Source organism: Aptenodytes forsteri, unplaced genomic scaffold (assembly GCF_000699145.1).
Source record: "Aptenodytes forsteri isolate BGI_AS27 unplaced genomic scaffold, ASM69914v1 Scaffold73, whole genome shotgun sequence".
Taxonomy (NCBI): Eukaryota; Metazoa; Chordata; class Aves; order Sphenisciformes; family Spheniscidae; genus Aptenodytes; species Aptenodytes forsteri.
In genome coordinates this window covers 60,754-84,514 of record NW_008796215.1, presented here as the reverse complement: position 1 = coordinate 84,514, position 23,761 = coordinate 60,754, and the positions used below count along the sequence as shown (strand labels likewise).

The 23,761-nt window shown below is 43.9% G+C and overlaps 1 protein-coding gene across 1 annotated transcript; it reads left to right on the top strand.

Annotated features, from left to right (window-relative positions):
• The first annotated feature begins 3,739 nt into the window (after positions 1 to 3,739).
• LOC103906559 (cyclin-dependent kinase inhibitor 1) lies at positions 3,740 to 12,811 on the top strand. The gene is made up of 2 exons (XM_009288488.1): positions 3,740 to 4,133; positions 8,240 to 12,811. The coding sequence occupies exons 1-2, from the start codon at positions 3,740 to 3,742 to the stop codon at positions 8,305 to 8,307; spliced, it is 462 nt and encodes a 153-aa protein (XP_009286763.1). The 3' UTR covers positions 8,308 to 12,811.
• Positions 12,812 to 23,761: the final 10,950 nt, after the last annotated feature.

The following is a 23,761-nucleotide window of genomic DNA, read 5'->3' as shown; positions in this document are numbered from 1 at the left end:
CCCAGGCACTCAGTACCTGTCGTTGAAGGTTATGACAAACAAATCCCGTTCTTGCACACACACCCCCATCCCTTTCACCTCCGCACAAAGGGGATGCGTGCTGGGGACAGATGGTGGCACTCGGCTGTGCTGCCAGGGCAGCCAGCACCAGGAGAGGCAGGGAAGAGGTGCAAGGATTTAAAGGCAGGGACAAGGGCTGTGGCTGCCTCTGCACCCCGAAGGGACGGGGAGACCTTTTCTCCACCTATAGTTTTAGAAAAGGATGAGTTAGAGATACCTGAGCGCCTGCCACAGGCAAGCGGTGTGTCTGAAAATAAGATTTAGAGCTAGCAACTTTCAGTAGCAAAATTATGTAGGCAACAGACGTTCACTGAAAGAATGAAAATGAAATATCCACAGCATTAATTCCCTTGCTTGTTGTCATCTTTATTTTTTTTTTTAACTCATGCATACACTGGAAATTCAGAAATGTGAGACAACATTCCTCTGATGCTCTGAAAGTTTGATGCAAGGAGCAAGCACTGAACTGCCTAGGAAGTTTGTGTTTCTTTTCAACCCATTCAAGCTAGCGCAGAACTGGAGAGAAAACAGAAGTGGCCACTGCTAGTGCAGAGCTCCAGCCTTCAGTGTTTGTCCTGCATCTTGGCTCAGTAAGGATGCATGTATGGATAGGTATGAGCTTGACAGAATGGGGCTCACAACTTGTTCTTAGTGACACAGAAATCATGGGTGTAAGAAAGAAAGGACCCTACCAATAATGTTTTTGCATTTCAGAAACATTTTGGTCTTGTTTTATGGGTGTTTTAATACACCCACGCAACTCAGACTAAGCTGTGGGAATAGTGACGGTGCAGCTTTGGAGCCAAGACCTGGAAAGAGTCCTCAAAAAAGCGAGGGCCCACATCCTGGTTCTGCTGCAGTAGGGCCAGGGTTTCACCGTGGATGCGACCATAAATAATGGAGATGGCAACAGGCAGTATATACACATGATGTAAGTTTAGAAGAGTTAGAAGCATTTGTGATTCATGACATAATTAAGAGCATTAGGAGGAAACTTTCCATAGGGAAAGGTTATTCTATAATTATCCTCTCTGCTGGCTTTTTATCTTCCTTTGAAACACCTGGAATTAGACAGTCTTAAAGAGAAGGCACTGGATTTGCAGGCTGCACTGGAATAGCCATAATCATTAATAGAGCAAGGCAGTCTCTTTTCTAGTTTATTCCTGTGTGATATTAAAATATGCTATTAGGAAAGGCCATAGTTGTTTGATAAATACCTTTTTTCTTTCTAACCCCGGTTCACTGATATCAAACAGGCAGTTCCTAATACGTATGAGGAAGGTTTCTAAGAAAGAGGAATATTCCTGCAAAGCACTGCGTGTCCTTTCCTAAGACCTTTTGCCTTTTCCTAAGACCCAATTGCCTTTGAATGAACTCAGTTTAAGCAGCCGAGGGCTTGGCACCAGATGAAGAAGCAACGGAGGTGTGATTGTTATTAGCTATAGCGACAGCCGGCACCGCCGAGTATCCCGACGGCTAAGGGCAAGGCTGTGTGCAACCTCGAGAAAGTTTTGTGTGAAGTTTGGGGATTCTGGATGCCACCTAGAGGATTATCCTTGTCGTTGTGCTCTCAGCTGCTTTTCCTCAGGAAAAGAGCTTTCCTACCTTTCCTAGGCCCTGCGGGGACCGAGGAGCATCTGGTGGGCAACTGTCAGCTTTGCTCCCGTTGGCAGCTGAGTGCTGACGGCTCACACCAAACGAGCTGGTGTAACCACACGGCATGGTGTGGTACCACCGGAGGGACTGGCTGGGGCCCAGGAGGCACTGTAGTCTCATCAGACCTAATGATCAGCCCCAGATGGTGTCCCAGACCGAATAGGACTACTCTGTTTCCCATCCTGGAGCTCCATGGGAGACATCAGCCTCCAGAGAGCCACACCCAACATTTGGAAATCAATCAGTGCACCAGAAGGGCAACCTGGACCTGGCACTTTCTGGTTCACTTAACTGTGGCTGTGGGCCATGCGTTTGTGGGACCCTGGTTCAGAGCTGCTGTGGGCAGGGCGTAAGATTTACGAACGGATGCAGGAGCTGGTCTACCTCTTTGGACTTCCACTGCTCAGGTGCGTTATCAGCTGCAGAACTGACAATCAGCTTCTACCTAGGAGGAGGTAGCCACATCCCTCAGTATCTGAGTTTTCTGTGGCAGACTATGTGCAGAACTATCTAAGTGCCAACACCGCCCTGTTGCTGACAAGGTCTTGATACCGGAGCCACCAAGTGACATTTTCAGAGTAGGCACTTGGGGTGTGATTGCGAGGGGATGCTCAGAGTTCACGTGGATTAGATACAATGCTGCAAAGATAATACGGGGGGAGGGGGGGGGAGGGGTGATTATACCAGTCACATCTGGGTTTGTGTCTGCTGTGGCTGAAGCTTCCTTTGGGATGTTGGAGACCAAGCCCAAAGCTTGAGGTTCTGCAGGAGCTCTGCTGCTCTGACTATCTGGACAGTCTGTAGACAAATCACCAGCTGACCTCTCGCAGCTCTGTTCCCTAACTCTCTATACCCTTCAGAATTCAGTAGCGCAACAAATCCAGAATTTGGCTGTTTGTTAATGTTTCTCTGAGGTTTCTTTTTAGCCTGTCCACTGCTTCGCATCACAGCTTGTGAGAGGGGCTGAGTTTTGTGGATCCAGAGAGAGAAAGAATTGAATGACCTTTAAGATATATTTTCAAGCTCTTCCACAAATTAAAGACCTGGTGCAGGAATTAGTGGGTGAATGTATTTGGTATGTTTATGCCCTTCTGGCCTATGAAATCTGCAAAATGCCTCATTTCTCTTCTCCACCTTGCTGTGTCCCCACCTTACCTGCCAGAGGAGGGTGCAAACCCCATCTCTTCTGTCCTACCAAATGGGTTTCTCCACTCCACCTTGCTGTGTCCCCACCTTACCTGCCAGAGGAGGGTGCAAACCCCATCTCTTCTGTCCTACCAAATGAAAAGTCCACCTACTGATGCTTGATTGGGATTTGCCATTGTAGGAAAGACTGTTTTCATTTGTGACTGGGACTATTTCTCATGCAATTTCTTCAAGAAAAGGGAATGAAAATGTCAGGCAAGAAACAGGTGATTGCTCTGATCATCTTTAGCTTCCAACTTGGCTGACACTGCAAAACAAATGGTAAGAGTAGTCAGGAAAGAGATACCACCTTCACTGTAAAATTAAACATGTCTTCTGTACTTTACTGATTGCTATCACCCTTTGTTGTCTTGGAAATTCTCCTTCTCAGGCTCTTTCCCTTGTTTAAAGTGATACACGTGGCTGTTTTCCCCAAGTACTACTTCTGTTTTTTCTGTCTTTTGCTGCACTACCTCAAGGGATGTTGTCCAGTTCCTCGTGGGTCTCTGTCCCCTTAGGGCAAGCCCTCACTCAGTGTTCACTGAAATAAGGGTGCACAAAAGAGGTGAGGGCTTTTCACCCTTCCCCATCCTTCTGTAGACATACCCTATAGGTGGGAATTCTCACTCTGGACTGGAGATTGGGATAAATTTCCTTCAAAGTAAGCCAAGATTTCCTGTAGCAGGATCAAAAGTATCTAGATTTACTGCCACACTCCCCTGAAAGAGTATGCAGTGCCCACTAAACTGAATGTGCAAAGGGTGGCTGATGGTCTTCTGTCCTTGGCAGGGAGTCACTGCTGTATACACTCGCCAGAGAGCGGCACCAGGGAGAGAAGATGGAGCAGAAGCCAGGGAAGACAACCCGCGCCCGGAGGAACCTCTTTGGCCCCGTAGACCACGAGCAGCTGCGGCAGGACTTCCAGCACATGCTGCGCCACAGTGTTGAGGGGGCCCAGCAGAAGTGGAATTTCGATTTCCTCCGGGATGTGCCGACGGAGGGGCTTCTGCAGTGGGAAGAGCTTGAGGGCCACGAGGTGCCCACCTTCTACCACAGCTGCATGGTGGGAGATGCTCGGAGACCACTGCAGCACTTGAACTGGTCACTGAGGAGGGAGGACAAGAGTCACCACTTTGCCCAGGTGGCACTGACTGAGAAACCCAAAACTTCTGAGAAAACAGGGGGCAAGAGGATCTCGGAAGGGAAGGAAAGAAGACAGACAGCTTTGACAGGTGTGTGAGACCCTGGTGTGGCTCAGATGATCAAACCTGGTCCCAGCAGCTGCTTAGAAATTATCTGGTGGGCCCATAAACCAGTCTTGCTTTAAGAAAGTGCAAAACCTTCAAAGAAGCATCAGCAAGAGGAGGAAGGCACGCTCTAAATCGATGGGCACGGGGCTTGTGTTCTTCAAAGGTGCTGTGACACAACCCCCCTCCTGGCCCTGGGGTCTGTTTAGGGCTTGTCACAGAGCAATCAGATAACGACCATTTCTTGCGGGAGGGTAGTTGGGATGGTTAGTAGGGTTAGATGTTTAAAAAGGCAGTCTAAGAAAAGTAGTGAGGTGATTCCTCAAGCAGGAACCCAACAGGAAAACAGGGTTGCCCATCAGATGGGAGTTTTTGGTTTTTTGCTTGCTCATACATTTGGCTGTGTGCACCCTTTCCCGAGTGCAATACGCCAGCTAAGCCCTAGGAGGAAGACCAGAAACCAGAGAAAGCAGCCAGGTCTCCTGCTAACTTCAGCTTGGATATTATACTCAGTGAAGGCATCCAGGAATTTTAAGGGCAAATCGATCTTAAACTTGGCCAGGCAGCAGAAGGGGCTAGGTTTTCAAATGCCTCTCGCCAGGACTTGCTGCCAGATGTACAAAGGAGTGGGTTTCAGCACCCATAAAAAAGCATCAGGTTTTTGAAAGTCCTCAGCATCCTGCATGCTAAGCTCTTCTGAACATCTGGCCCCGCATTTTCTCTTCTCAACGGGATTTGAGTTTGTTTGAAAAATCTGATCCCATATATTAGATTTCCCTTGTCTGTATTGGGGTTTTCGTTTATCCAAGACTGAGGTTTTCAAGATGTAGACCAAGGATTTTCTTTTGGGAATTTGATGTGAGACACCAGCTTGAAATTGCCTAGAAGATAATTGAAGCTAAGGTTTCAGGAAACACTTTCTGAACAGTGATGTTGATCTCAGTTAAGTCAGACAATAGACTAATTTGCTATTTGAGGGTATGAAACTTAATTGCTAGCGAGAGGTTCAGGAAGAGGTTGGAGATTAATGAAGAGTGGAACATTGCACACTGGAGTACAGAACAATGATATTTAATGAGTGCTCTTTTCTTCTCCAAAGCACTTTACAGCCATTAACTAATTAACAGTGTAATTTACAGGTAGGAGTACAGAAATGTAATTCAGAGCACAATGTTGTGATGGTTTGAGGGAACTGCTGTTCAACTGTAAATCTCTCACTAGGTATGTGGGAGTAAATTATGCAGATATTTCCAGGGGATATTTTTCTTCTGTTTTGTTTTCCCCAGGCAAGAAACATTTCATCAGGGGATGTGGAAACCAAGATACCACGCTGCACAGTTTAACACTTTCCCACGTGTTTTCATAAAACACTTTAGTCTAACAACAGTACCCTTCTCCCCAAGGAATCTGGGTGTGCAAGGTGGGCCAGGAAAACCGTTTGCAGTCTTCTCTTTTGGTGAGGCTTGGAGATCAGTCCGTCTCTCAATCCTTCTCTCACAGGCGCGCGCGCACGCACACACACACACATCCTTCTTACGGCCAGCTGAAGGATGCATTAGAAGTTTCCCTCTAGCTGCAGGAACCTTGTCCCTCTGGGCACGACTGAAGTAATTCAGGCAAAACTGAGCCAGGAAAAGTGACACATACTGATACGGTCTGTCCCCATGCTTCCACCCCTTTGCTCATCTTCTGCCATCCTGTAATGAAAGGTTAGTTTAGGATTAGGATCTGAGGTTGGATTTGAACTCAGTTATCTGCGTTCTGCTTTGGTCAACAAGAACACTGTAATGCTTTACATTAAGATCCAACAATGTGCGTTTAATTTAGACTTTCAAAGACAGCTGTGGCCCATTAAATAAATATCGATATATTAAAAACCAACCATGGGGTTTTGTGGGCATTGGCGCCTCCAGAGTGGAAGGAGCAGAGGTTTTCCTGCTGCATTTGACTCCTCAGACATGCAGAGAGCTAACCAGTACAAAAGTAGATTTTCCCTTCTATCTCCCAACCCTTTTATGTAGATTTACTCCATCTCCATTCTCTCTTTTTCATTGCGGACCCAGTGTGGTTCTGCTCTGTTTTCTGGGAGAGCCTCAAATTCAAAAGCAGCTCAGATATAGGCTATAAGCCTTTTTCACTTTTTACTTTCTTTTTTTTTTTCCCCCCTACTAATCAAGGTTGGCAAACCATGCCAGCTCTTCACTCCTCTTCTTCTCTTCCAGACTTTTTGGCTTGGCTCAGTCTGATATACTTAGGCCTTGGCTCTCCTGGGAGACATTCGTACATCCTTGCCTCCTTTGCAAAAGGTCAAAGAGAGAAAATTGGTAACAACCCTATGTTTTCACTAGCTGGTCTTACTTCTGAAGCGGATAGTTCATGCAAGATGGCTGGGGAGAAAATGGGGAGGAAAGGAAAGCAGGTATTTAGGTAGGTATATTTAAACAACAGAAATCTTTCCCTCCTAGCTCCCTGTGGCCAGGCTTTCCTACTGACAGGCTGCAGGCAGCATCCTCCTCAGTACCTTACTTATGCCGGTACAAGTGCTGTTTAGGGTCCCTTAGGCAAGCCAGCCAATTTCCATGGACTCTGTTTAGCATCCTAGATGGAGGCTAGGTCATCTGAATATGGCTCTGGGGAAGCTGCATCCCCCTGGCTTAATTTTAAATGCCTCTATCAATTTTGAAACTAGGCTCCGTTATGTGGGCATCTGAGCAGTTGGGCTTTTGCTAAAATTCTTCACAGGCAGAAATGGGAATACCAGCTATTTAAGTCTTTTCTGAATTTCATCTACTAAGCATAATTCCTAATGCATTTCTTTTCCCAAAATAAAATGGAGGATAGCTATATAGAAGTCTTTTAAATAGGAGAAATAAGTAGTAAGGATTACATTTGGTAATGTAAGTTTGTTTTTCTTACTGCTATTCCTTTCCTCTGCTGCTTCACAGAGAGAATACAACAGGTTAGAGTAATGGTGGGATTTGCTTTTCTACTGAGTTAGCAGTGCACGCTCCTGCCCGGGAGAATATACTCTCCTTGGGATTACGTCCTGCTCCAGAAGTTTAACTTAGGGCTAGCTCAGGGACGGCTGCACTCCATTGCACTGTGCCATGCAGACGTATCCTTAAGGAGGTTGGCTGCAGGAATTTCCTTGCACAAGCTTGGCTGTGAAAGCCTGCAGAACTTTAGCCATCCTGCCAATAATGTTCTGCATTGAAATTAATGCAAGACTTCGTGCTGCTAGGACTCAATAGGTGTTGCCAATTTGACTATACAGAAAGCTCAGGTTTAAATATCATAGAGCCCACATCCTCAACTGAAATTGGAGCGAATTCATTATTACGAATACAGACAATTTTTACCAGGTAAACCCCATGAACTCTAAATATAAATAAGCATCTACCTTCCATTTCAGCTCATTCTGCCTTATTTACCTGAAAAAAGTATGTATTTTTTGTGCGAGGCTGGGAGGCAGAGAAAGAACTCATAGGGAAACTCCTGTGTCGTAATTACAGTTCTGTAGTTAAGGTTGATTTACGTTTGCACCTGAAACAAAGATTCAGCCACACGTATGTATGAAAACGTAATGGGTGTTCTCCTCATCAGCCACAGTGCTTACTCTCTGAGCAAAGAATTAGTTATAATTCAGTGACAGTACAAGGTTTTATGCAGTCCTCCTTGAATCTGCAGTTTGATCTAATAAGCAGAAATAAAGCACCCCATATATACAGTTCTTCTGATGTTATTTTGCAGAGTATTTTTTGTTATTTTTAAGGAGGAAAAAAAACCTATGTCTGGAAAGCACTGCAGCCGTGGATCTAAAAGTTGGAGTGAAATGTCACATTGCTCAGCTTGCATAAGAGCGTCCAAAGTCTTTTGATCTCAACTGGATAAAAGCCAGCACATTTCCTTTGTTTTGCTTGGTATTACATAGCTTTATGTGGAACATTCTAAAGGTATTAGTTTTGTTCATTCATGAGCCATAGAGAAGTCTAAATGACTTCTTCAACACGAAAACGAGATTTGAGAGATTTCTTGAAAAGCAGCAGTTATCAGTGTCATAGCGTTAATTCTGTTAATGTGTTGTTCTCCAGATTACTACTCGGCAAAGAAGCAAGTCAAAATGAATATGCACGCTGCTGCGAAGAAGTCAGCTTCTTGAAAGCAAGGAGATGATTGCTCTGCACTGGAGAGGTTGGAAACATCTGCCAAGCTTCCTCAACCTTCAAAAACCAGGTGTGCAGGCTGCGGACACTTAGGGGCATCCCACAAAGACGTATTCGTGACAGCAGCAGTGAAAACAGAAAATACTTTCCTTGCGATGGGGTCAGGCCAAATCAACTGGAATCACTTTGATGAGAAATTACTGGCCTTAAAAACCACTGGTAAGCAAGTTTGGACACTACAGAAATTGGCTAGCAGTTTAACGTGCATTAAAAGTCACCGTACGTGAGAAAGTGGTAAACAGTTAAAACAACTGTATACGTGTAATAATGTGCTTGGACAAGTCACTGTACAGTTGGGGTCTTTGATGTTGTCACATCTTTACATACCCTCTTTTTTGGTTTTAGCAGGGACGGCTTACTAAGTTTCACCATCTCAGCTTTACAGGTCTGACACACTAAAAAAAATTCCCAGCCCTTTCTGTGATTTTTTTTTCAGGTACAGAATTTTGTGCTTGCAACTATTCAGGGCATAAGTAACAGCGCTTGGGTGCCAAACGTATATATTGCTGGGCTGTAAATGGAGACAGCTGAAATTATTTGGGAAAGTTTCCATTTATATCAGCAGCCATTTTAGCCCTGTATGTCTGCCCCCTCTGCAAGAATTAGGTGGTTAAACTTATATGTTATGGGGAGAAATTTTCAGATATATTCTTGTATCTTTCAAGTCATTCCTGTTACCAGCTGGGCCAAATCCAGCCTGTATTTTGGGTTGTGCTGTTCCATCTAGGTCTATGAGTTTGCAGGGTGAAAAGGAAGGTAAAATTTGCTGTGCTTTTGTCCACAGTGTTTTAAAATGCCTGCTGGTTGTAAGAACATAGTAAGAATGAGGGAGACTGTTTAGTTGCCATTTTGTGCTTTTTATTCATACTACTAATCCTTCTATAAGAAGAGAAAGGGCATTAATAACACTGAAACGTTACACGTGCAACAGTCTTGGTGTTGCATGGACTGCTTTTCCATGGCATTTGTTAACATATACTTTTCCATTACCTACTTTTTAGTTCCCTTTCTTATTCCCCTGACTAGTTGGGATAATTGAGGTTTTACAGCACATAATAATCAGTGGGTAAACCAGAAAAAGAAACCTATAAAATATATGCTCTAAATTACACTGCTGCATATGGCCTTAAGATGCACGCAGTGTTTAATGAACTCGTTTGGAAAGACCTCTGTAAATGTCAGGGGTTTAGAACGACATGAGATGATGGACTGCTGCTTTTTATGTCGAATCCAAACAAACTAAGGTTTCTCTTGCATAGTAAAAATCAGCGTGCTCGTGTGTGTGTGTCAGGTGTACACACGAGAAGTGGTGTAAGCAAGTCATACACCCTGCATTACATGCAACATCAGGAGAGTTTAGTGCATTTCTTTTTTCCCATTAAGAGCTACAAGTGTTTAGACATAAATAATAGTTGATTTTCCCCAAAATGGCACAAGGCAGTGATTTCAGTCTGTTTCTGTATGCTGAGATAAAGATGCTCAGCAAATTGCAGGGTCAGAGCCTGTTTCCAGCTACATACAAGAGTCACAAGGTACGATTGTCCCTCTTGAATTTTTTATTTAGTTAGGAACAAACCTTGCTCCAGCTGATGTCAAGGGGAGTTTTACCCAAATGAAGCAGGATGAGGGCCAACCTGGCAACTGCTGCTCGCAGAGCCTTCAGTGTGTTTGTGGGCCAGGCAAGTCTGTTACACGCTTTTCAGCCCGTTGTGTTGTAGCATAAAGGTGTGGGACTGGGCTTTTTGTGTGTTTGGTTTTATTTTTAAACTTTGCTTGTGATTAGAACAGTCTATTCTCTTTTTTAAAGTGTGGTGATTTTCTCTAATTAAGAAAAATTGCGCAACTGTCTCTCCATGTGTTAGTAATTTTAAAGCAGACCAATGACACCGTGCACCTTTTTGGTTTGTAGCAAGGTTACTTGCAGAATTACTTTCTGACCAGGATGGCACGAGCTGTGCATAAAAGCCCTAAAGTCTGCCATGCATGAGGTTATCGTGAAGTAGCTGAGTCTTCTTCTTTCAAGGGGAAAAGGGATGCTTCTCTTTATTAGGAGAAAGAATGACTGTCAACGTACTGCTGTCCCAAAGAAACAAGGAAGGATCTTTTTTTTTTTTTTCATACTAATTCCAAAACAGCTTAGTGCTTAAGTGTACATTTAAAAGGAAGTATCTGCCTTAAATGCTTTGTGATCAGGACACTATAATGTCATAGGAATTCATAAAACAATTGTTTAAATTATCAATAACAGGTTTTGGATACCAATGCAGATACTGGCCTTAGAGTGGAACTTCGATACATTCAGACTGAAAGGTGGAGACTGTGGTGGAACATTTGGCCTGTCCGTGTTTATAGCATCTTAATTAGCTGTGATTGTGACTGGGAGCTCAACGCTAGGGTAGAAAAGAGTTTTCTGCTGATTAGACAATGTGGTATCTTTCTGCTTGCTGATTATACATTTATCAATGTTTTTTGAAATGATGGAATATTGGAGATGAAGATAACACAGTAACACAGAAGAAGGTGGAGGAGAGGGAAATACTGTTTTCATACTGGTGTTTGAAATGGGAAATTTACATACTTGTAGCAGAGGGCCTAATCCTCCCCTGGTGTACACTGTATTACAGCTCCACTGATCTATGGTGGAACCACCTTTATTTACACCAGAGGAGAAGTGAGGCTGGATGTTTTGTACTAGGCCTTTTACTCTACAGAATAAATGGACAAGCAGCTAACTGTGTAAAGCCATTGCCTCCTTTCTACAGGAGTTTTAAAAGATAAAGAAAAATGGTTTCTGCTATATTTTTGTGTGTGTGACAGCCAAAACTAACAACAAACCTCTGATTAGTGTCTGAGCTTCATCATCACCAGGGTAGATAAAAGTATATCTGTGTTTCATTACCATGCTGATGAGGAAACAGTGAAACATGGAATATTTCATTATTTTGCTCAACTTGTGAATTGTACTTTCTTGTTTAACACAGTATGCACAAGGGTATATGTCAGTATGTAGCAAAGCTGTAATAATAATATTTTTTTAATAGTAGGTGGGTCGAAAATATTCCCATTCTTTAAATGAGGCAGCAGACCTGATTGAAAAAGCAATACACCGAAGCTTTGGTCTGCTTCGTTCCTTGGGCATAAACAGTGTGTTGAACGTACAGGATTTAATCCTGTAACAAAGCTGTTAAGGGCTTATTTGCTGACCTGTGAGTTTGATGGGCTGCAGGGGTCTGTGGCCACCCACCAAACCCCAAAGTGGCACTTTCTCATGATGAGAAGCAGGAGGATGCGTTCAGACTTTGGGCATTAAAGACAGGGTAGCAGCACTGGTTTAAGGTCTTGTGTGGCTGTGTAAGCAGTACAAGGCAGAAGGGAGGCTGCATCAGGAACCCACAGCATATTGTAACTTTGGTATGCTGATAAGTAGGTACAATTAACGTCCACCTGAGCCCTCCTCCTTCCTCTTTTTTGAATATAAGCTGCATGCGTGACTCAGGGCCATATACTACTCAACAGCCACAACCTAGTTTCCGCTGATACCATGGTGTGACCAGCGTACACGTTAGGGAAATCAGTAGTTCAGACTTTTTCCATCCGAGATAAATGTGTCCCATGTGCAACACAACCTGAGCTGAAAATGGGACAGAGCAAGTCCCAGAACACTTGTTTTATGTTTTGTACAAACGTGGAAATAATCTCTCAGGTATGGATTATTTCATTAAATTCCTTTCAGCAGCAATTGGAGAAGGTTGTTTCACTTGGGCAAAAAAGCCAGGAAAAGAGATTCTCCACGTGCTTCCAGTTATCTTCAGGGTGATGCAAGTACAGCTTTCTTCTACTTAAAGCAACTCCTCTGGAATCTATTCTGAAGTATCCTTCTATAGGATAGTATTGGTTTCCTGGAGAAGCTATCAACTTGCTACAGTAGATGCTTTACTATTTTACCATTATCTTTTGGATCCTTGTTAATAGGCTTTGGGGGTGGGCCTTAATATCACAGAAATGTTTGGTTGGAAGGAAGCCTGGGAAGTCACCTACTCCATCCCGCTGCACTAAAGCAGGATCAGGACTTGCTTATTCCAAAGCTTGCGAACTGCTGTGAGAAACGATTTGCTCTGTTCACATGGCAAATCTCAGGGGTAGCCAAGGTCAACAGCGTTTCTCCTGAGGTTCAGAGGGTCTCTGTTATACAAGGTGCTTTCTTTCAGGTATTCATTTTGTTCTGCTTGTTTTGTTGCAATGCCGTAGACACAGTTGAATTCCACATAAGCAAGCTGGTGTGTTGAACCATTTGGTTGTCGGATGTGGATATTTGCAATGTCATCAATAAATGCTGGTGCGTAAATATGTTTTAATAGCAAAAGAAGTTGAATTTTCTTCTTTTTAGGCAGGTTCTTCTTGTTTTGTTTCTGCACTGCTCTGACCTGGCCTCCCTGCACTGATCCCCCTGTGCTGTTCCACTTTCTACAATTCATCACTTCCACTCACAAAACATTGTCTCGGGCTGTGGGGTAGTATAAGCTGAGCTGACCTACAGCCCAGAAAATGTGTTTCTGCAGTGGCTATTTCATGGTTTCCCACTGAGGTGTCACAAACCATATAGGAGGAAACTTTTTTTTTCCTTTCTTCATTTCTGAGACTTTTTTTGCTTAGGAAATGCTGCCTCTTACTTTCAGCAATCTGTTCCCTTGGCAAGAAATACGACTATCAGGTGTTTAAAATTAAAGTTGTTAAAATCAAATTTGCAAAGGCAGGAGGGTTTGCCCCAGTGTCCTGGACATAGTCCAACTTTGGTAATTACGTCTCGCCTAACTAAATCCTTCTTGCAGTTTCATGGCATTCTTCCTGTCCCGCTGAAATCTGCTACAGAGAGCTGCTGTGACATGACATGTTAAACATCTGCCGTGTTTTTACCCAGAAGTGGCTGTGCTTCAATAGGAGACAAAGTGATTTATAATATATGGCATGCATACACACAGATTTTTTTATTACAATGACTTCTACTGAACTGGAGGAGTTACTTAGGAGCAGCAGTTCTGAAAAACAATCAGGAACTAAATACGGATTTAAAGGTCTGATTCTCTAGGTCCCTCTTTCAAATGATCTTTTCCAAACCCATATCTTTGTCTTCTAAGGAGGCACTGAGAAGTGGCGGGTTCATGTGATCAGCTGTGTTTGTAGGATAATAACCTTCACTCTGCCCATTAATCCCCTCCGTAAAGGCAAGGAGCATTCCAAAGCGCTGAGCAGCTTCAGCGGGTGGGGGGGTAAAACCAACATGTACGCACCTGCTAAATAAATATTTTTCCTAGCTTGGTATGAACCTGACATTTCTTCCTGCGCAATTACATCGGCGAGAGGCCAAAGACAGTAGTTCATCCCGCTGCAATGCTGATGGGCCAAGGTAAACTGGTGATTGGAAAGGAGTGCCCCGGGCAAGTATTTTGCAGCACTGGCTGGGGACCTCTACTGGTCCCTGAAACTTTAGGAGAGGATCCACGTACCAATTAAAACTATTTTCAAAAATAGAAACGATGCACATTCTCACAGCACAGCAGCAAGGAGGCAAAATGGAGAAAATACACAGATGTGCAAAGATCAGCCCAGTGTTTTGCTGCTGTAAATGAAACTGTTGTGGCAGCGGTAATACAATTGGTCTGCTGACTCATTTTCCTAAAAATTTAGGTGGTCCTTGGCATGAAGAAAGTGGAGAAACACTCTCATGATCCCATTGGAAAAGGGAAACTCACAGGATCAGGGTGGCGCATAGCACTTACTTCTGGTTTTAAAGAGTCAAGCCATTTTACACTTTAAAATCACAGCTTTATACTGAGCAGAAAAACTTTATTATGAGTATTTTTAAATCCCTGTCTCAGATATGTCCTTGGAGCTGGAGCTGTGCCACTAAGTATGTGATGAATGAAATCTCTTTAAAACTCTGTGATAGGAAAACACCCATTCTAATTGTTTCGGATCATCTGCATCCTGCGTTTGGTTACGTGAGGTAATAGAGACCATCTGTCTCCCTTCTTTCCAATATGTGGATGTATATCTGTGTGTGGAGCTGTTTTCACTGACGCAGTGCATAGAGCCTCCCAAACGTGTGTTAAGAAAATGTGTGTACCCAGGAACGGCCAACCTTTCTGACCTTACAAGCCACGTATCAAATGCTTCATGCAGCCAAGAACCACAAGATGCACGTTTTGGCGTGTCAAGGAAAGCAAGGAGCTCCAGGAATGAATGGGAAACGCCGGCGACTCTGCTTTACCCCCACCAGTCTGTTGGGGCACCGGGCTGGGTCCCAGAGCAGCACAGGGATGCTGTTATCGGCAGCAGCATCTGGCGCTGTCTCCCCTAAAGGGAAACGAGAGACACTATCTGAATCTCTATCCTTTTATAGGGTTTTATACAACCTTTTATACAACCCACTCATACACGGTTGTCGTGCCTGTGCAGATGTGTGCACACAAAATCTCACTAGCAATATCGGGACCCTGTGAAACAGAGTATGTTGGGCTAAGAGCGGAAGGATAGATGTGGAAACGAAGGGTGGAGAGGCTCATGTCAGGCACTTGAACCATGTAAAAAGAGCATCAAGATGTCACCAGCCCTTGGGGAGTAAAAGTTCATTTCTGTTCAAGAAAAATTTGTGCGGTTCAGTGCATTTCCCCTTGGTTTCAGAGTAAAAAGCTGCAGTGACATTTCCCTTTTCTTAAAACACAGGTTATTTAAAAACGTACATCAGTTATCAGCTGGCTTTTTGGCTGCGGGATGGTGGGGACAGTGCCGCTCGGACCAGGGCAGCACCGGGGGGAGCCGTGTCCCTCCATGGCAGGCACCACCTCTGAAGGTTTCTCAGCCAAAAAGATGGCAAGGGGGTTATTGAGAACTGTAAATCAAGCGCAGTGGAGATAAATAGGCTTTACGGCGCAGCTACATTAAGCTACAGCTCCCCGTTCTACAAATGCACCTTTTGCTGAGATACTGCAATAGTGGACTTTAAAGGCAGTCAAGCAGTACAAGCACATTTCTTCACTCAGATTAAAAGCATTGTTTAAATTCTTGCGGCTAGACAGTTTGTCTTGTCCTTTAAAAAAAAAGAAGCCCTACTAAACAGCGAAGCAGCATAAGGAGGCTGGGACGTAGGACTGAGACCGCAGGGAATTTTTAGCTTGCATGCTGCAAATCACCATCAGCCTTTTTACCTTTCCACAATCTTTCTGCCTTTGTTATTTGTTGTTACCACGAAATCTTATTCTAAGAGTTTCTCAGATGTCAGAATTAGATGATGTCTCTGGAAAATGGTGCCACGGTCTGGATAACATAGCCATGAATAAAATATTTTATGTTACAACACCTTTCATCCAGCAAGACTCCAGGGAAAAAAAAACCCCACACATTTATTATTTAATAATTAATAAAATATTTATACATGTTATTTATTATGTATATGTATCCATATATCTATATGTAAATATATAGGGATACATATGTATTTGCATCTTATACACAAGGACTTTCTTGCCTGATACAAAGCAGTCCTGTTCCAGGGATAAACTGGAGCAGCAGACGGGTAACATGTAATACTAGCGTTGCCTTTTATATACCAAGAAAGAGACACAAAGCTCTTCCTGAGAGAGGGGCCTTGCAAAGGATGCGTCACAAGCTCCCCCGGGACTGCTAAGGACCAGGAGGGCATCCATCACAGAATGCGATTTGGGAAACACCTGAGGTAATGTGGGATTTTCTGGTGGCCAGCGGCATTTGTTTGCATCCCGTCCCAAACACATCAGGCCATGCTCAGCAGAGGTTACCACGGAGAATACCTGTGATGTTTTAGGGCCATGCTGTGATTTCCTTATCTTACTGCACACTATCTGTCAGGAAAAGGACTGGCTAAAAAACATGGGCTGAAGGAAAAACAGAATGAGGATGTTCACATCTAAATTGTCCTACCTGGAGCAGAATAGGGTTGTCCCCCAGCACCAAAAAGCCTGGTGATGTCAACCTCAAAAACATGTCTCCCATGGCTGTTGTACCCTAGGCAGTGGAGCAGGGGATGGGTAGATTTCAATAGACAGTACATGTTTATGGGCAAAAGAATACCTGAATAAAAAAAGGAAGAAGCCACTTGTCTACAGCCACAGGAACATCAGTCTCACCAGTGAAGAGAAGCACCTGCCATGAATCCCTGAACTCCACGTGTTCACCCAGCCATGCACTTCCCATGGTGTCAAAAAGAAGAATATAACATGATTTTCCTGATAACAAATTGTTTACTGTCTCCATGTCAGTCTGTAACTATTTTGCTGTAATTTGACATGGGAAGAAACCATAATTTGCATTGCTGAGGTATTAACCTCCTTTCATCTGCAACCTGTTTTATGAAGGAGATCCACACTAATGACTCAATAATATATATGTAAACTTTGGCATCTTACAGGTCAGAATAAGCAGATACATCCATGCAGCCACAGAACTCATTTAATAACATCAATTGTATAAAATGCAAATCTTACTCATGCCATTTTTCAGTCCCCACCGGGGTGTTCCAGCAGCGTGACCAGTGCTCAGCAGGGCTGTAGGATCCAGCAGCAACTTTGCAATTCCAGATGCCACAATTTGCTTCAGCCCACTTTCAGCTTTTTTTTTTTTTTTTAAACTTCTCCTCTTAGGGAACAATAATGAGATCGTTTGATAGTTTCATGAAGGTGAGTGACTGATTGGTGTCTGAAAGAGAGGAAATGACAAAGCACCCAAGTTCTTGTTCTCACAGAGCAAACCTTTGCAGTGAGTATGCTGGTGCGTTTTTCGCTAAAAAAACCTCAAACTCAGGGTTTCATGCTAAGTGCAAATGAGCAGACTGCTCTGCCTTGCATTTTGTACATGAATCCAGCCCAGCGAAAAAAAAAAAAAGACGACTATTGAAGGCATTGAAAAAAAAATAAAATCAGTGCGTGGAAAGGGGCTTAATACATTCACAACGTTATTTAGCTCTAACAAAGAGCAGCAACCCCAGATGACCTTCTGGCTCCTGTCTCCACCCAAGTTCCTGGCCTCTGTTCAACATCCTGGCAAAAGTTGCAGACATCCGCAACACAATGCCAAGTAGCTGTTTTGTCTGTAGATATGTAATAGAGATTAGCCGAGTGGTGGTGGGGAGCTGCAACACATAAACCAGCACCTCCAAACGGGGAGCTGGCATCCAATTCCCATCAAAGAGCCTTTTTCCTGGCGGTGCCAAGCACCTCCTCAAGACTTTGGTGGCTGGGTAAGAGAGAAAAATTTCCACCGCTTCAGCTCAGGGGGGGTTACACGCTCCCCTCCCGAGCCCCCTCCCGCGTCAGTGCCCAGGCGATTCTTTCATGTCAATGATTAACTCGATGGGACGGGGCTCCGCTGCTCCGCGTGAAGGATGGATTGAGCGCAGGGCCCATTACATCATACCTTTCTGATCTGCTCAGCCATGGATCACTGATTTGCCTCCGATTGCAAGCTAGCAAAGCTGACACTTGAATGGAAAAGAGAATGTAACCCCGTGCACATGGCTTGTTAACACCTCCCGTGTGTGATCGCTTTTAGAGAGATGCCTGAACTGTGCCCATAATGGAAATGGCTTTTGTTTTCCCGTAGTAGGTTTTAAAAGAAAAATTTCATTTTGACTTTAAATACTTTTTTTTCCCTCTCTTCTTCCACCAGAGACAGGAAACAGCTCTTTCATGCATTCAGAAATACAAATTATGATTGGCAGAACATTAGAGTGCAGAAAAAGAGCTTTTGAAAGAGATCCTGGAGGAGCGATCAAGGCAGATTAAAGGTTAGGCCCTGCACCTAGCCAGCCAATCTCCTCGAGTCACACACCCCCAGCTCTCAGGAGTTTGTTTGTATTTTTATCACAGAACTGGCTAGACCTGCAATTTCAGTAAAATGCAAAGTGGGAAGGGAAAAATGCTGGGCTCTCCTTCTCCTTCTCCTTCTCCTTCTCCTTCTCCTTCTCCTTCTCCTTCTCCTTCTTCTCCTCCTTTTCCTTCTCCTTCTTCTCCTTACTTATATATGAGGTATAAAGAAAACATCAACTATTAAATGTTTTGCTTCAGCATGTGTTCGTTATTACCATTTCATCCTTTTACCAAGACCACTGTGAGTGGGGAATGACAGCAAAGAAAGCTGCTCTAAAACGTGTTAATTCTGTATAAAGTAATATGTCCATTTATATTGTATTTTATAGAATATGTAATAATTATGTAATATGTTATTAAATTCTCATTGTGCTAATATGTTGGATGAATTTAATAGGGGGCTGTCATGAGAAATCAAGCAAGAGAGCATGAGGTCTCAGTTAAGCACACAGATTCAGTAAACACTTTGGGTTTGTTAGGAGAGGCATCCCAGGCTGCCTGCCATGAGACTTTGCTTCATGGCCTAGCCAAGTTGCAAAACTTGTCACTCAGGACCATCGCTGAGGAGCAGAAGAGCCAGAAGACAGTAGCACTTTGAAGAACATTTTTTTGCCCTCTCCAAAAGGGACTCCACGACTGATGACTGGATCCGATCAGGGCATGAGAAGGGGCACTCTCTGGAGTGCCTCAAAAATGCTTGGCAGAAACCTTGCTGTAATCATTTATGCTTTGTTCCTGTCACTAAATAAACAATATCTTATAAGAAGAGGATAAAAAATAAATAAAATATATCCAGCATTGGCCCCTGTTTCGTAAATGGTAGAGTGACAGATGCCAAACTCACTTGGCTTTTCAGCCTAAAAGCGTAAGTAAACAGAGAGTCGTAGTTCAGGGTCTGATCTAAAAATGGGGGAAACCAAGATGATAAACGAGGGGGTTATTCAGAGAGAGCAGCAAGTGGGCAGAGCTGCTCTCCCTGCCCCCAGGCTCCTTTTCCTCCACCTCTGGAACAGGTTGGAATTCACCTGGCAGCACAGCTTCGTGTGGGAGGATGCTGTGCCTATACGTTCCCTCTGGGAATAATTAACCAAGGTCAACATCGCTGGATCCTTGGATGGGAAACTGTCAAAGAAAACACAAGCGCTGCAGAAAGCGGTGCTGGTAACTTGGTATGTGGGAAACCATCCCTGAGTCAGAGATGAACCGAGCCCTTTACATAGCACTAAGCACCTTCATGTCGGTATCGTTCCTGGTCATTAGCCTTCATCTCACACTACACTGCAAGCCTCTGACGGCAGCTCCAGACCCTGGAAGCTCTGCTGAGGTTTTGTGTCTGAAGCCAGCCGCTTCACCTGCCCTCTTCCCTGCCTCCCCCCTCTGCGTATTTGGTGTTTATTCAAGCAGGGGAAGTCCAGCACCGCCACCCTCAAATGCTCTGTTTCTGACCTCCAGGCACTCCAGCATCTCCCTATCTGCTTGCACTGCCCCTAGATAGGAACATGGCAGGCTGGTTAAGCAGACCGACCCCACAGCGTGTGCAGCTTTAGTGCGGGTTACTGGGTGTTATCCAAGGTGGACACAGCAGCTGTGATGTGATGTGATGTGATGTGATGTGATGTGATGTGATGTGATGTGATGTGATGTGATGTGATGTGATGTGATGTGATGTGATGTGATGTGATGTGATGTGATGTGATGTGGTGTGGGGTGGGGTGGGGTGGGGTGGGGCGGGGCGGGGTGGGGTGAGGTGAGGTGAAAGCATGGGCAATTCCAGCTTTTTTCTGCAGCAAATCAGCACATGGTAGTACGTATGGGGAAAAGCTGCTTGCTTCACTTTGGCTGCTTGAGAGCAAGTTCCAGCCTATCCCAAACAGCACAGCAAGGACAGAAAATGGAGATCCTAACAAGCACGTGCCACTGCACTTTTCACAGAAACAGGCTTTTGAAACTCTGAACCAATGGTGGACTGTAATCCTGCCTGCTCAGCCCTCCCCTGCTGAACTGCTCTTTGGGGTAGTATCCACCATACACATTGCATTGTATATCAGGAGAGCAAGCTCAGCTACTGTAGTTTTGCCCAAGAGATAGCGGCATTTTGTTTTTTTTGGAGAAGTGATCTGTATCCAGTTTGTAAAATGCTTCTGAATCCTTTGAGAAGGAGGATGTCGATAAATGATTTCTATCCCACCATTGTAATTCCTCTCCTCCTCATTTTTTCTCCAGTTCCCTGTACAATTGAAAACCCTTCTTCCTTTCCTCTTCTGAACAGGGCTTGCCTGATTTTTTTCAGCTAATAATGAAAATAACAAATGCATACTGGAGACTTGAAGAGAGCTGTGCTTCAGAGCACTGATATGTTGTGAAGATGAGAGGGTGAGAGAAGAGACCTTTGGCTGTGATGAGACCCAGATGTCCCATTCTGGATGTGTCCAGCAAAGTTACTATGTCAAGTCTTTGTTTAAATTGGGTCCCACTACACAAGCGTATTTATTAGCATAACAAAGTTGCAATGGCCAAGGAAAGGAAAAAATGACTTGCCTAATGGAAATGAATTGTGCAGCATAACCTGGTGGTACATAGGACTCTATCATGGTATTTAATGTCTCTCCCCACACTGAAAGAAAGAGTCTTGACACAGGCGCCAGTAGGTCTGTAGAGCCATTGGTAGACAGCCAGGGCATACCATTTAATGGAAGGACATCATTAAATATGCCTTTATTTTTATTACTTTGTAATATTATTATGCAGCTGAAATAAATCACAAGTTGTTTTTAGTGGGATTCAGTCACAAGCCACAAAAGCAGTGAGCTGGGGGGCTTGCTTCTCGATCTCGCTGTGAGCAAACTTCTGTACTCTCTGCAAAGAGCAAAACTTTCGCATGAGCGTCAGCCCATGACCTTTTGCTCTTTCAATATTTATTAAATGCATTAATAAATAAGTACAACTTCTTGAACTCCCAGGACCAAGTTCTAGGCTCCTGCAGCCCAAGTCTGCAGGCAAACATGGGCTGCAGAGCACCCAGACCAAACTGGATGGCTCACTACTGATTCTACATCACCACCTCACTGGCCCAGGGCTAACATGTGCCAAAGGAGGAACAGGAGAGGTCTGGTGGACACCAAAGGTGGTTCAGCTATCTTGCATGGTTCCTGCACAGCTCCCAGGTCCCCTCCAAAATCAGGAAGGTGCGAAGGTGCTGCATGTTCACCTTCATAGTTAGCTGCAGTGCAGCATCAGTGACCTGGAGAGGGAATTTGGCTTAGCCTCCTGCAACCAGATGGGCAAAACATGAAGTCTTCAGGCATGCAGCAGAGAAGTTAAAAAGGAGACGTAAAAATCTGTGCTTGGATCTTCACCAAACTGACTGTGAAAAAATATTTCAGAGGACTGATTGTCCCAAGAACCTACTCCTCACTTCTGTACATCAGCGAGGATGCAGCACGTTGTTTGGCTTTAAATAGGATGGACACCCAAAGCTTTTCTACACAGTCGCATATTTTCTTCTCTCTCATGGAAGTAAGAACTTTGTGGTGCAAAACATTCTGTAGAAAAACTTAATATGCCAGCAGGATGGTATTACCCGTCATGTGATAATTTTAGCTTAACACATTTTGTGTTTACTCTGCTCCCAGTCCCCTCTGAAAGGGCTGCTAGGTGTGCAAGCTCTCCCTTGAACATTTCTTTTTTTTTTTTTTAGTTTATACATGCTCAGATTATTTCAGAGGGAGGAAGAACGGCAGACTGTGATTTAGAGAGTACTGCTGAAATACTGGCATTATTTGTGTAAAACACCCATTAGTTCCTTCTTGTCACCTTTAAGATACCTTTTTATTTCTTTTTGTCAGGTAAATGTTAACAGGAGGTTTATCATTAATCACCTTTGGGTTTTTGAAAGAGTTTATATTATTCACATGAACAGTGTGTGTTGCAAGACTCCTTTTTTCTCTATTTAGATACAAATTATTCAGAGCTTGAGTTTTGGCTAAGCTGAAGCCAAACTGGAATAGATAAGCTCTGCTTATCAAAAGGGAACCTCAAAGGGCTTCAGTTTAAGTCCAGTTAAGATACAAGTATCACCTACTTGGATAATGAAATGTGTGCAGATGAGAGAGGTGAGTTATTGTGCTTCAGGGTCAAGGAGAAACATTAACAGTATGATGTTGAATTTGAGGAGATCATTCAATTCATCCATTGCGTAAGTTCAAAAAAATCCTTATGGCTTGCTCTTTTCTGCAGTAAATTTGTATCGCAGTCAAGCTTATTCTTACTGTGGCAAGGAGCAAAAGGTGGGCTCAAAAGTAGGTCTTATCATCTGATGCACAAATGTCAGAAAGAAGACAAATGACTGCTCTTCCAAAATTTCAGCTGATACTTTGACACTCCTGTGAAAAGCACTTCTGTTTGTGACCAGAAACAAACTGGAAGAAGAGCTCTGCTGTTTTGTAATCAAAGACTGGTTAATATCTTGATTTCTACAGAAGTGACATCCCCAATGACTTCCATGTATTTCTCTGTCAGCAGCACATAGCTCATGTTCACCATGTAGGTATAAGCAGCAGCAACAGCCGCAGAAAAGACAGGATCTGCTCAGGATATTTTCTTTCTAAATGAAAAGGGGTTGCGGAAGAGACAACTCCGAGTAACGTGTGAAAGAAAGACATTAAATCCAGGCCCTGCTGCTGACTGGTTCTGCTACAGATCTCCCAAATCATCTTATCTCAGTGTGCTTCAGAGCACACATCTAAGATGATAACTCCTTCGTACACTCACAGCAGGAGGAAGCCGTGAAGGGGAGGGAGGAAAGCTGGGGTACAGATGCAACCACTCCAACAGCTCCCAAATATCAACACCATGAGAGAGCCTCCAAAAGGACAGGTCTGTAGGCAGAAATATTCAGCATCGCCTGCCAGCATTGGTTTCATAATTAGGCCTTGGCATCTTTCTGGGGAAGAGGAAGGTTCCTTCTATATTTCTGATTATCCTTCAGCTCCTGTTCCTGAACTGGAGGAATGCCTCCTTACCACATCTTCTTTATATCCCTCCGCTATGCACGCACACAGACATGCACACGCACACACAAACTTATTTGCATTTGGGACGTGGATTACAGAGGGATTCTGCTTATAAACCTAGAGGGACCTGTGCTCCCAGGCCTGTCTCTTCAGAGCACTAATTCCCCCCTCCCTCTTTTTCTATGTTTGCCAGTGGAAAAAATTAGCAAACCCTATTTACAAATATTTTTGCCTCTTGGCCCTCTGCCTAATGCTGTGCTATTAAGGCTGTCGTTGTTCCACTAAACAATTGCCAAATGTTTTTGCATGCATGCATTGGCTTGCTTTTGAGTTCAGATATTCTTATTCCACCAACTGCCACCCTTTGCTTAATTCAAGGTGAATGCTCTAGACTTCAAGCTTGTCAGAAAATTTCCCCTTTATTACACCACTAAAATATACTATCCTAGCAACAATGGGGGAAGAACAAAATTCTTCCA